This window comes from Doryrhamphus excisus, chromosome 3 (genome assembly GCF_030265055.1).
Source record: "Doryrhamphus excisus isolate RoL2022-K1 chromosome 3, RoL_Dexc_1.0, whole genome shotgun sequence".
NCBI lineage: Eukaryota > Metazoa > Chordata > Actinopteri > Syngnathiformes > Syngnathidae > Doryrhamphus > Doryrhamphus excisus.
Window position 1 is genome coordinate 16504431 of NC_080468.1, and position 13469 is coordinate 16517899.

The window sequence follows — 13469 nt, forward strand, 5'->3', positions numbered from 1 at the left end:
CGTTATATGCGTATACCGGAAAATGTCCGTTTTACGCATATATCGGATTTATATCCGGTATATGCGTAAATGGGATTTTATCCGTTATAAAAAGGCACTTCCTTGACTATGTTTCAAATGTACCTGGACGCGCAGGCAACGCTGCAAACGCTGCAAACGCTGCAAATGACGTTGTATAGCGGCCTGTCACGATTCGGCGAATCGGAGCGCCACGATGCGGCCATCCGATATATGCGAGGGAAATTTCATGGAAATGCATTGGAACGGGACTGGAGATTTTGTCCGAAATAGGCGAAATCCGTTATAAAAAATCTGATATATGCAATGAATTTTTATTGGAAATGCATTACAGAAAAATTGGTTCTTTTTTATCTGTCCGTTGTGAGCGAATTTCCGATATATCCGAGTCCGATATATCCGAGGTTTACTGTACATCACATTTGCTTAAATGTGCATATTTGTTGACTAATAAGAGGCGGTTGTGTAGTAGTAGTGGTAGTAGTACAACACCATGGCTTACAGAGTATCATGTCGGGTCTGATGCGTTAGCGTGTGAGCTCACGAAAGAAGGTATTATTCTAGAACGTAGTGAGTCATGGTGAAACAACAGAAACAACAAGAAGTGACGACTTTGTGTCGTGTTGCTGCTTTTCAGCAGAGAAAATAATATAAAAGTGTTTTCTAATGAAGCAGTTTGCCCCCCCCCCGCCCCCCCACCCCTCCCACAGCGAAATCCATCTCATCTCCCGGTCCGTCCCCCGTGTGCCGCAGAAGCTCTGAAGAGCTTTGCATCTATTTAGCCCGGGTGGGAAACGACCGTCCGTAATGGGGACGCCGCATTGTCTCTGGCCCCTCTCGAATGAATCCATTAGCGACGTCGGAGAATGAAAATGAGCCTCGGGCGCCGCTAATTTCGACTCCCCGAGGTAATCTGAGGTGGTTCACAACAATTTGGGCCTTCGGAAAGTCAAAGCTTGCTCGTCTCTGTGAATAATAATCATAAGACGCAGCCTTCCCGTCCAATCAGAGGCGTCCAATTAGGCTCAGCGACGGCGAGGCCTTGTTAGCTGAGAGGCATCATCACGTCATGTGATCACGGCGCTCCAAGGTGAAAAGTGTAGGAAAACGCTGGCATTTGGCATGGCGTCCACAGGAGAGGAACTCCACGCCGCCCTAGCCTTTTGGGATGTCAGGGGCAAGGGGAAAAAAAAAAGAGGCCTGACATTTGAGCAAAAGCGGAGAAGCGAGGAGGAGGAGGAATAATGCATGAGCGGCGCCGCGGTGAGCGCTCTGCAGATTTATTCCTCGTGTTCGAGCTCCGTGGGGAAGAGAGCGGAACGTCGGGACACGAGTTATGAGGACGTTTATCTGATGACGTTTATTTATTGACTGCTTCTGAATGGGAAAGCAGCAGGAGAATGAAACTCTTTATGCCTTCAAACGCATTAAAACACTTGCAGTGCACGCCAACGCCACATGTGGCGCTGTTACGCGTATTGCTGAGCAGCATGAAGGCTATTCTACTCTACTGTTCTGGACTAGCTGGAACCTCAGCATGTTTTTCAGTTATCGTTGAAAATGTTTCCTCAGTTTGTGTCCATTTTCCAGTTAGGATGCAATATGGCACTCGTCTTACTAAAAATATATGTTTTATATTTTGTTTTTTTATAATCCCGCACATATATTTAGGTAGAATATCAATATACCATATATATATCCCGATATTTCTTCCAAAGTGAGTTTAGATTACGGTGTGAAAGTGGTTAACATGTTGGCCACAGGAGATCTGGGTTCGATTCCCTGGTTGGGCATCTCTGTGTGGATTTTGCGTCTTCTCCCTTTGCTTGTTTTTGATTAAAGCCACAAAATAACCATAATACCATAACCATAAATAACCATAATAACCCAATAATAACCCAAAATGGAGCCAAAGAAAGTTGTACAACAAGTGTGTGTATATATTATACACAAACTGTAAGAAATATACACATCAAATAAGCTGAATGTACACAATTTTGGGCTATTTTACTGCCGTGATCCAAAAAAAAAAAAAGCGCGTCAGCAAGCACAACTCTGGTTGACTATCTATTTAGCTCCCTGCGTCATATAATAGTCGGGAACAATGGCGACTGGCGCCTCATCCAGATGGCTGTTATAGATATCAGAGCTTAATAACGCCATATTTCACAGCTGGTAATATTTGAAATGAATACATTCATTTGAATACTCCTTACGGGAAAACAACATATTTGCCAATTTTTTGGTAAAACTCGTCAATTCAGGCCTTTTTGTAATAAAAATAAAACCTTCGCTTTTATCACAAGTGATCTGAAATTGGAGAATGTCAACATTAAGCTGTCAGGATGGGGTGGAGCCATGCCCGTGTCTAAAGTAGACATTTTTACAGGCGTCTCATTGACCCGCATTCATTTATTCCAGGGGTCTCATGTGCCAAATGTGGCCCGCAGGACACTAGTTTGAGGCCTCCGCCTTGATATAAAAGTTTAATGTTAGTGCGGCCCGCGCAAGTTTGATATGGATGCTGTATGGTATCATGTACCCAGAAAAAATTATTACGTTTGATTAATGTTCATGTTAAAGGTTAAATAACTGTTAATAGTTATCCTCCCTATCCGTGTGGAAGTGGTAAGTTTTTGGCTGTTTAAGTTTAAAGGAAATAACTCGAAGGCTACCGTTTAGGTCGCTAGCTCTCTAGTTTGCGTGTTAGCATGTGTCTCAAGACCCTGCAGTTGCGCAATATGTTGTAAATAAAAAAAAGTATAAATGTGACTATAGTCGTGTTTTGTCATGTCTACAGGGCTCTAATAATGCTTTGTTCATTTTAATCTGAAAAAAAATAATTAGTCTACCCACCAACTATATGTGGTTTCTTAAGTTTTTATTATTTGCCGTTTTATTATTATTATTATTATATTTATTTATTACTGATTGATTTTCTTTATTCTTGATTTGTTTATTTATTTTGTGCAGAAAAATAAAAATGAAGATATTTGAGAACAGTGGAATGTTTTATCAGAGCTTTTATTGTAGAAAATCGGAACCAAAGCACTGAAAAAGTTTGTATATTTTTCTGTTTTTAATAAATGCGTTTTTTTTTTTTTTTTTTTTGAAAACCTGATGCGGCCCAGCCTTGCCCAGACCCTAGCTTCAGTGGCCCCCAGGTAAATTGAGCTTGAGACCCCTGATTTCTTCTATTAGGGCGTGGTCTCGTTTGGGTGTTGAAACTGTTTTCAGAAACTGTTGTTGGGTGTTTGGGTCTTGAACGTCTTTGTTTGCTCTCCTTCTAATTACTGCCAGCCAAGATGTGATCATTACGGGTGACGCCATGTTTGCGCCCCGTCTTAATGAAGGCTGTCACATGGGCGAGCGAGCGGCATGGTGGCCATTAAGGAACAATAAGACAAGCGTCGGCGTCGCGCTAACGCGACTTTATCACGCCGGCTAATTAACGCGCCCTGTCACGTTGTTTGTTAGCCGCCACCGCTAATGTGCACTTTGTTGTTTTATTCATCTGCGGCTGAGATGGCGAGTAATCATAATTCAACGTGCACCAGCTCTAATCTGATGCTGGCTTATCGAGGAGGGAGGGGTCATTTTTAGCGCGTCTCCATGGCGACCGGGATGCTTTCTATCAGGCTGACACACACAATCAAGCATGAATGCGCCCGCGGGTCCATTGTGTGAACGGCCGGCTCGCCTGGTGACAGGAAGCAGCTGCCCGCAATCAAAAGCACATTGTGGCTGTGGACTCTGTGGTCACACTCGCGTCGCCTCGCCCATCAGAACCGCTCCGCCCGGACTCCGATGGGATGCACGACTCTCACCGCAAACACGCACCGACACAAAGTTTTCTTTCTGGAAGCTTTTAGCTCCTCTTCCTGGTCAACCTGAACGAGTCCGGTAGAAAAACGTAACAACACGACCTTATGTACGCCTTTCAGACAAATGGCCGCTCTTAATTATGCCATACATGAGGTCTTGATGACCCTCTTAGACTGACGTTTGGGGGTGTTGAGCTAATGAGGTCATTATGATGGTCTACTCTGCCATTAGTACTTTTACCCTTAAGAAGCCAAAAAAAAACACTATGTGCTATGATAGCATTTTGGCGTTGTTGTCATGTGACCGTCATGTGACTATCCCAGGACATGAGGACATGGCTTCCCCAAAATAGCGAAGCTGCTAGTTCATTTCCAACAGCTTACTTTTCACCGTGAAAGCTTATTTGAACAAAAACTAATGAATTCATTGGGGGCCAAATATTACAAATTGACTTGACCCTTTAAGAACATACGTCCACGTTTACTGAGTGAGTGGCAAATATGTCCGACATTAATTCACCTTTCCTGGACGAGAGCGCACTGCTTCACGTTATTTATATTTTTCTCTTGCTGGGAATCACCAACTCCAACCGCTTCAGCCTGAGCTTGCCTCGTAGAAAGATGAAAGATTTCCTCGGAGCCTTAGTGAACAACAATAAACCATAAAGCAGTCCTACAGCGTATCTGGCCTACAGTGCATGCCCATATAAGGAAGCCCGGCTCCTGGTGACATCTTTCATGGCTCACAAACCTCATTAACTTTGGCTTGGTTTAACACAAAAATACAACATTCTAACTCAGGGGTGGGCAAACTTTTTGACTCGCGGGCCGCATTGATATGACAAAATTTACGGGGGGGGGGCAGACTATATATCTTACACGTAACAGTCCACCTGGTATTATTGTATCTGTAAAATTGTCATGCAATCTGCTATTATTATTTATTATTTTATATTTATATTTAAATATTTAAAAAATAATAAAATATTATAATAATTACAATAAAATTAAAATAATAATTATTATATTATTATTATGTAAAATATGCAAATATAACAATAATATTTTATATAATTAATATAATAATTAGCATTAATATAATAATTATAATAATCATAATAGTTCTAATAATAATTATAATAATCTAATAATAATAATAATTATTATTATTATTATTATTATTATTATTATGTGCTTGTGTCCCTTTTTTCAGGAGCACTTTGTAAACAACAGACCATGTCAAAAAACGAAATTGATAAAACCATCAAAAGGTTGGCTCAGGCCATGATGCCAGGTTGTATGTTGAGTTTAAATGAAATACTTTGGAAAGATTGGGCGGGCCGTATTCAAACACTTGGCGGGCCGGATGTGGCCCCCGGGCCGTAGTTTGCCCACCCCTGTTCTAACTACATTTGTAGGTCAGAAAAAAAGCATAATAGGTCCGCTTTAACCCATAAGAAACCTGTGTGACGTCTGTAACTCAAAATGGCGGCCAGTCAGGTATGCTAGAATGCTCATTTCCTTTTTTGCTATTAAAGCTTATTTTTAAATACGTTCAACGCTTTAATGGGGTGTCAGAAATGACAATTCAACTCTTATTTAACAAATTCATAGAACACAATCTACAGATGCCAGCTATCTTTTAGCCTTAACCCAAAAAAAAACAATGGTGACATGCATATCCCCAAAATGGCTGCCTTTCAGCTAAGCTAGCTCATTTCCAAAACAAGAAACTTTATTTTGAATTCAGTAACACTTCCACTGTGTGTCAAATACTTCTTACTATATTTCTTCTATGAATTATGAATTCATAAATAAGTTCCGGAAGCTAGCTTCTAGCTAGCTAGCTAGCGAGTTTCAGGTCAGCTAGGTCATTTCCAAACACAGTTTTTTTGCCCCAAAAAGCTGATTTATCATAAATTTGTTTAACAATAGTAAGGCTTCAATAGTCAAATGTCAAATGTTTATTATATTTCTTCAAGGCTTCAATGGTCAAATGTCAAATGTTTATTATATTTCTTCAATGAATTAAATAAAACAAGCATTAGAAGCCAGCGGTCACTACAGACCCCCCCTCACCCTCCCTTCCCACCTACTCATCCATGAACACTTCAGACTACTTAACCCCCACAAGGACCTCGGGCCTGACGGTGTCTCGACCTCCATCCCGAGACCCTGCATACGGACCTCCCTGGAGTCATCCCGGGTGTCAGCCTGCTTTAAATCCTCCGTCATTGTTCCCGTCCCCAAGACGCCACGGCTCATAGGACTTAATGACTACCACTTCTGGAATCATGAAGTCTTTAGAGCGCCTTGTCCTCCCTCGCTTTAAGACCATCACCTGCCCCTGGACCCGCTGCAGATCTGTAGACGACACAGATACAGATTCTGCAGCATCTGGAGACTCCCCAGGAACCTACTTTAGGGACCGTTAGGTAGGTTTGTGGACTTCAGCTCCACCTTCAATACTACCCTCCCTGATCCAGAACTAGCCCGGACACTGGATCTATGAACACTGGATCCGTCCAGGAACCTACTTTAGGGACCGTTAGGTAGGTTTGTGGACTTCAGCTCCACCTTCAACACTACCCTCCCTGATCCAGAACAAGCCCGGACACTGGATCTATGAACACTGGATCCCTCCACGGCTGTGTACCCCCCCCCCCCCCTTCTTTTGGTCTTCTCCGACAATAATGAGTCTGCCAGCAATGGCGAATTGGACCAGCTGGCGTTTTGTTGCAGCCGCAACAATCTGGAACTGAACGGCCAGAATAGTGTTGAGATGATCGTAGACTCTGGCTTTTAGCTTGTCTGCTAGTGATCAACTGATTTGTGGACCCTGCTTTGATGTGTGCAGGGGCTCCCCAGTCAGGCCCCCCCTACTTCCCCATCATTTTACTGTAACCAGAAGTACAGTAGCTCCGGCTTCTTATGGGCGAACGTTCCGATAAGCTGTGTGTGGTTGACATCCTGTCTCCTGGTCTTCTTTGCAGCTGGCGACGTGGGACGCGGTCAACGGTCTGAACGGGAGTCTGAAGGAGAGTCGCATTGAGAACGGCATGCAGGGGGTGACGGTCAAAGTGGTCACCTTGCTGGTACGACGACACCTTCTTACTCCTACTTGCTGACGTAAAAACTCGATACTGTACCAGTATCCTTTCAAGCTTTGTACTTTATACTCGTTTATACTCGTTTATTTTGAACTTGGTATTTGTATTGTACATGTCCTAGCTACCTTTTGAGTGTCAAGTTGCTGCGTGATGACTTTAGCATTCTTTGAGTCAGACTGTTGCACTGAATAATGACTTCCTGCGATTTGGACATCTTGTCGGGAGTTCACCGATTCATTCAGTTCGCCGCTTCATCCCTGACTCACGAGGTTGCCGAGCCAGGAATTAGACCGCACCGCTGTAAAAACCGTATGGTTCAAAGTTTCAGAAAAGCACTTTTTTTTTCTCAAAACTGATAGATGGTATGATTTTTTTTTTTACTCCAATAAAACACCTGATCAATACCAGTCATAACCACTGAAAATACTTCAGAATGTAGCCCAAGTACTTGAATTGCTAGCATTACGAGACAAAGATGTACTTTAAAAAATCATAATAATATTACAGTAAACCTCGGATATATTGGACTCGTATATATCGGAAATTCGCTCACAACAGACAGATAAAAAAGAACCGATTTTTCTGTAATGCATTTCCATTAAATTTCCCTCGCATATATCGGATGGCCGCATCGTGGCGCTCCGATTCGCCGAATCGTGACAGGCCGCTATACGACGTCATTTGCAGCGTTTGCAGCGTTGCCTGCGCGTCCAGGTACATTGGAAACATAGTCAAGGAAGTGCCTTTTTATAACGGATAAAATCCCATTTACGCATATACCGGATATAAATCCGATATATGCGTAAAACGGACATTTTCCGGTATACGCATATAACGGATTTTGCTTATATCGGACAAAACCAGTGGGAACAATTGAATCCGATATATCCGAGGTTTACTGTATTTTTAATTCTTAATCTGCTTCAGTCCTAATACTTTAATAATCTAAACCACATTTCACACCAAAAACCGTTATAAAGAACTGGCTTACCCGTTACTGGAGACCAGAAACACCTGACTCCCATACGCCGGTCCACACGTGAGCCAAGTGAGACTGACTCCTCTTCCTCATCTTTTGAGAGGATGAGGAATCGATTGCGCGTCTGAGCCTCGGGTCTTGATGACTTTTCGAGATACAAACAGCCAAGCGGCTTCCCGCTGCGCCGCTGCAGCGAGACGCTCGTCAAACCAAGCGAGACTAATACCTTCGCCCCGCTCTCGGGAGACACCTCCAGCTTCCCCCCCGCGCCGCAGCACGATCCGCGCTCCGTATTAACTAGCGCCTTAATCCTCTCCAGCTCGGTCAGGTGTCACGCTCCACGCCGCGATGACCTCCAATCCAAAGGTTCCGCCTTCACGGCGTGGAAATCAAATAAATAGAAATAAAGTTGTGCTTGTCGCAGGAGGACCCGTTCGTCATGGTGGCTGAGAACATTCTGGGCCAGCCCAAGAGATACAAAGGTTTCTCCATCGACGTTCTGGACGCCCTCGCCAAGCTCCTGGGCTTCAAATACGAGATCTACCAGGTCGGTCTTGAACATGTGAAAGCTTGAGAGCTTGGAGTCAACTCCATCCTGACAACCGCTTCCTACGTTTCTCCAGGTTACTGATAGCAAGTACGGATCTCAGCTTCCCAACGGCTCCTGGAACGGGATGATCGGCGACCTCATCAACAAGGTAGAACATCAGCTCAGCAACCGCAGCAAACCCTGATCTCTGATTGGCTGATGTGCCGCATGTGACCCTGCAGAGAGCCGACCTGGCGGTGTCGGCCATCACCATCACGCCGGAGCGGGAGAACGTGGTGGACTTCAGCAAGCGCTACCTGGACTACAGCGTGGGCATCCTGCTGAGGAAGCCCGAAGAGAAGATCAACATCTTCTCGCTCTTCGTGCCCTTCGACCTGGCCGTGTGGGCGTGCATAGCCGCCGCCATCCCCGTGGTGGGCGTGCTCATCTTCCTCCTCAACAGGCTGCAGGCGCTGCGCTCGTCCTCCGCGCGCAACGTGCCGCCGGGTCAGCCCGGCAACGGCGCGGGGTCCGGTTCCCTCCACAGCGCCATCTGGATCGTCTACGGCGCCTTCGTGCAGCAAGGTGAGATACGTCCGCGGCGTTGATCCGGTACGTTGTGGCGACGCGGGCGACGCGGGCGCTAATAGAGGAATGTTCCAGTTGGCCGCAGGAAGTGTCGCAGGAAGCAGGTGCTCAACATGTTGGCCTGAATTAGCGCAGTGTTGGATCACTGAGCTGCACCAGTCTGAAAAAAAGTCATTAAGGACCAATTTGGAGCTCCGTTCAACGACCGCACACACACACACACACACACACACAGTGTCTGGCCCAGCAGGTTGCCTAGGAAACCTTTTAGGCCAAGCGGGGATTGTGATTGGATGCAGCCTTGTAGATTCCACGCTCGCTCTAGACGAGCGGCGCTCTCGCCCCGTGCTGCACGTGGCCTGTAGCCGAGGCGGCGCAGGTTTGATCCCCTCATCACATGTCTGTCTTTAATGGTGTAACAACAGTCCACGTGTGTGTGTGTGTGTGCAGGCGGGGACGGCGTGGCGGGCTCCGTGGCGCTGAGGATCGTCATGGGCAGCTGGTGGCTCTTCACGCTCATCGTGTGCTCGTCCTACACCGCCAACCTGGCGGCGTATCTCACCGTGTCCCGTATGGACCACGCCATACGGTAAACTCCTCACGCGTACGCACACACGTTCAACTTGTCAGTAATTCATGTCCCTGATGTCCTAAAGTCTTTCATTTGGTCCAAAATACATGAAGGCCATAAAAAGGGGGGAAGACAAACTCAATAGAACTAAATAGAGACCACTTCATCCTCATTGGCTCACACAGGCACACGGACTGGTACTGGTACTGGTACTGGTACTGGTACTGGTGCTGGAATGGGTATGGGTATGGGTACGGGTACGGGTACGGGTATGGGTGCTGGTACTGGTATGGCTACTGGTACGGGAGCTGCTACGGGTGCTGGTACTGGTCTGGTACTGGTCTGGTACTGGTACTTGCACTGGTATGGGTACGGGTGCTGGTACTGGTACTGGTACGGGTACGGGTACGGGTACGGGTACGGGTGCTGGTACTGGTACTTGTACTTGTACTGGTATGGGTATGGGTACGGGTGCTGGTACTGGTACTGGTACGGGTGCTGGTAATGGTATTGGTACGGGTACGGGTACGGGTGCTGGTACTGGTATAGGTACTGGTACGGGAGCTGCTACGGGTACTGGTACTGGTGCTGGTGCTGGTATGGGTATGGGTATGGGTATGGGTATGGGTATGGGTACGGGTGCTGGTACTGGTATTGGTACTGGTACTGGTACTGGTGCTGGTCTGGTACTGGTATGGGTAGGGGTGCTGGTACTGGTATTGGTACTTGTACTTGTACTGGTACTGGTATGGGTACGGGTACGGGTACTGGTACGGGTGCTGGTACTGGTGCTGCTACGGGTACGGGTACGTCTTTTAAACTTCATTACTTTTCTCATACAAGTACAACATTTTTGTCATAAACTACAACTTTTTTCATCCTGATTTGATTGATTCATCCTGATTTTCTTTCTTGTAATACTTTTTTAGTACTTCAATGCTTTTTTTTTACTCATTAATTGCAGTATTTTCTCATAAGAAGGAGTACTTTTTTAACTTACTTTTCCATGAAATCATGATTGAGTGGAGATTTGCATAGGATGTGATCAAGCATCAAGATGGTTATTAGCGAGTAGAACACGCTAATGGATGGACCCCATGCGCCGCTAACGTCAAGCCAGCGCTTATCATGCATGTTTCTTTGCTTTGTTTGTTCATCTATTGAAGTGTTGGCTAGCTTTAGCGATGAAGGCTGGTGAAGATGGCCGCCCATGCAGACTCAGAAGACTCAAAGAAGATCAGCTGATAAGACATAGTTGATGTCTTGCAGGTCCTTCCAGGACTTGGCGCGGCAGATGGACGTGGACTACGGCACGGTGAGGGACTCGGCTGTGTACGACTACTTCCGGAACAAAGGCACCAACCCCCTGGAGCAGGACGGCACCTACGCCGAGCTGTGGAGGAGCCTCAGCAAGAACAACGGCATGGACTACTGCGTGTCCAGCCCCTCAGAGGGAATACGCAAGGTGTGGCGCCCCCCCCCCCCCCCCCCCCGCCCCCCACAAACACACAGATAGGTGTTACCGTGGTTACAGCTTCACTTCGCCGCTGCGCAGGCCAAGAAGAGTCCCTTCGCCTTCCTGTGGGACATGGCGGTGCTGGAGTACGCCGCTCTGACGGACGACGACTGCACCATCACCGTGTCGGGTAGCGGCGTCAGCAGCAAAGGTTACGGCATCGCCATGCAGCACGGGAGCCCCTACAGGGACCTCTTCTCCCAAAAGTAAGTCCCCTGTATGTCACAGGGTCATTGAACGCATCACGTGTTGTATGTGGCATCATTTGGAACGACACGTGGATTCCTTAGTAAGAAACGTTAGAGTGGCCTCAGTCTTTGGAGGAATATCTCGAATATATCTGAAGTCATGATGGAATGGGGTGTCCAAAGTGCGGCCCCTGGCACGTTTAAAAAACAAGACAACTAAAAACCTGCCCCCTTCCTGGTGTCTGTCACAGTAAAATGTGTCAGGTCATCAAACACGTCAATATTAGTGAATGACAACACACCTGAAGGGCGGCACGGTGATCGAGTGGTTAGCGCTCAGACCTCACAGCTAGGAGACCAAGGTTCAATTCCACCGTCGGCCATCTCTGTGTGGAGTTTGCATGTTCTCCCCGTGCATGCGTGGGTTTTCTCCGGGTACTCCGGTTTCCTCCCACATTCCAAAAACATGCTAGGTTAATTATTCATTCATTCATTTTCTACCGCTTATCCTCACGAGGGTCGCGGGGGTGCTGGAGCCTATCCCAGCTGTCTTGGGGCGAGAGGCGGGGTACACGCGGGAGTTTGGAGTCGCCAAGCTAGGTTAATTAGCGACTCCAAATTGTCCATAGGTATGAATGTGAGTGTGAATGGTTGTTTGTCTGTATGTGCCCTGTGATTGGCCGGCCACCAGTCCAGGGTGGACCCCGCCTCTCGCCCGAAGACAGCTAATTAACCGAGCTTGGGGACTCCAAATTGTCCATAGGTATGAATGTGAGTGTGAATAGTTGTTTGTCTATATGTGCCCTGTGATTGGCCGGCCACCAGTCCAGGGTGTACCCCGCCTCTCGCCCCAAGATAGCTGGGATAGGCTCCAGCCCCCCCGGTAGAAAATGAATAAATGAATGAATGAACACATCTGACCACAAAATACCGTTTTCAAACGAAGCCTTCCTCGCTAAGGCAGTCAAAACAATCCAGTTCCAAGACCAAAAACCGCTGCCGGACAAAAAGAACATCAAGGCCGGCCTCCATGTTGCCAGAAAACATCTTCATGATCCCTGAGACCGTTGGGAAAATACTCCGTGTATTCTCGGCGTACCGCAAGGGAAAAGGCAGACGACGCATCAAAAGCAAGCATGCGGGTCACACAAACGTCCTAACGATGATTTTGGAGGTTTTTGGCGGCGGCGTGCTGACATGACGACCTCAAAGATCCTCACAGCCTAGACGGATGGTGAAAAGTGCCACTCGGAGTTATTTCTCATGTCAGAGTGACGGCGAGAGCAACCTGCGGGCAAAATCTTTTTTTTTTTTTTTTTTGGACTGTGAGAGAAGAAGTTGATGCTAAAGTCGGTTAAGCCGACAGGAAGTCGGCACGGATGACGACGGCGCGCTTCTCTTTCTACAGCCGGACATCTTTAGCAAAATCACTTCAGCACAAATTGATCCCACAGCGATTTGAGGAATCATTGAGTAAATCTCGGCATTGCGTCATCAACAACTTCCCCAAATGCGGCGAGGTTCTCATCCGTCTCGTATCGATTGGTCTCCATCTTCAGACACACGCGGCAAACATCTAAAACAAAAATACAAACATCTCTCAGGTTGTTTGCATAATTGCTGAGTCGTGACGATCATTCATCAGCTGTCGTATTAAACAAGACGCAACCGGAAGCATCTTCAGCCAATGTGAAGTCAAGGAACACCGGGAACGCTACCTGGGGGCGGCAGTCTGATGTCTGGTTCCTGAAGCCCCAGGCGACGACAGCTGAGGACCTGCGACAGGACTTATCAGATGGAGGTGCTCAGGTTTGGTACCTCTTCACTCCAAAGCACAGGAAGATTTGACTCCAGTATGCCAAGAAACACGAGGATGAACCTAAAACCTCCAAGGTTCTGGGATGCTCTTCTTGTGGAGCAACGAGACACAATTGGAACTCGTTGAGACTTTGGATCAACGATATGTTCGGAGGAGGAAGAACGAGTCCTAACAAGAACACCTTGCCTACAGTGAAGCATGGTTGGATGGTTGGGGCTGGGAGGCGTTCAAGGTACCGTCAATGCAATTTGTGGCAAAGGTTGGACCTTCTAACAGGACAAAGATCCCAAGCGTATCTCCAAAATCGACCATAGCTTGGTCGAAGAT

At 46.7% G+C, this 13469-nt stretch overlaps 1 protein-coding gene across 3 annotated transcripts in view; it reads left to right on the top strand.

Moving 5' to 3' along the window:
* Window positions 1-13469, top strand: part of grid1b (glutamate receptor, ionotropic, delta 1b) — a 125155-nt gene that overhangs the window by 99727 nt on the left and 11959 nt on the right. For all 3 annotated transcript variants that reach the window (XM_058065692.1, XM_058065689.1, XM_058065691.1), the window contains exons 9-15: window positions 6836-6937; window positions 8356-8478; window positions 8555-8629; window positions 8703-9045; window positions 9499-9637; window positions 10889-11084; window positions 11175-11341. In XM_058065692.1, the coding sequence (XP_057921675.1) occupies window positions 6836-6937; window positions 8356-8478; window positions 8555-8629; window positions 8703-9045; window positions 9499-9637; window positions 10889-11084; window positions 11175-11341 (1145 nt within the window). The remainder of the gene's footprint in view (window positions 1-6835; window positions 6938-8355; window positions 8479-8554; window positions 8630-8702; window positions 9046-9498; window positions 9638-10888; window positions 11085-11174; window positions 11342-13469) is intronic.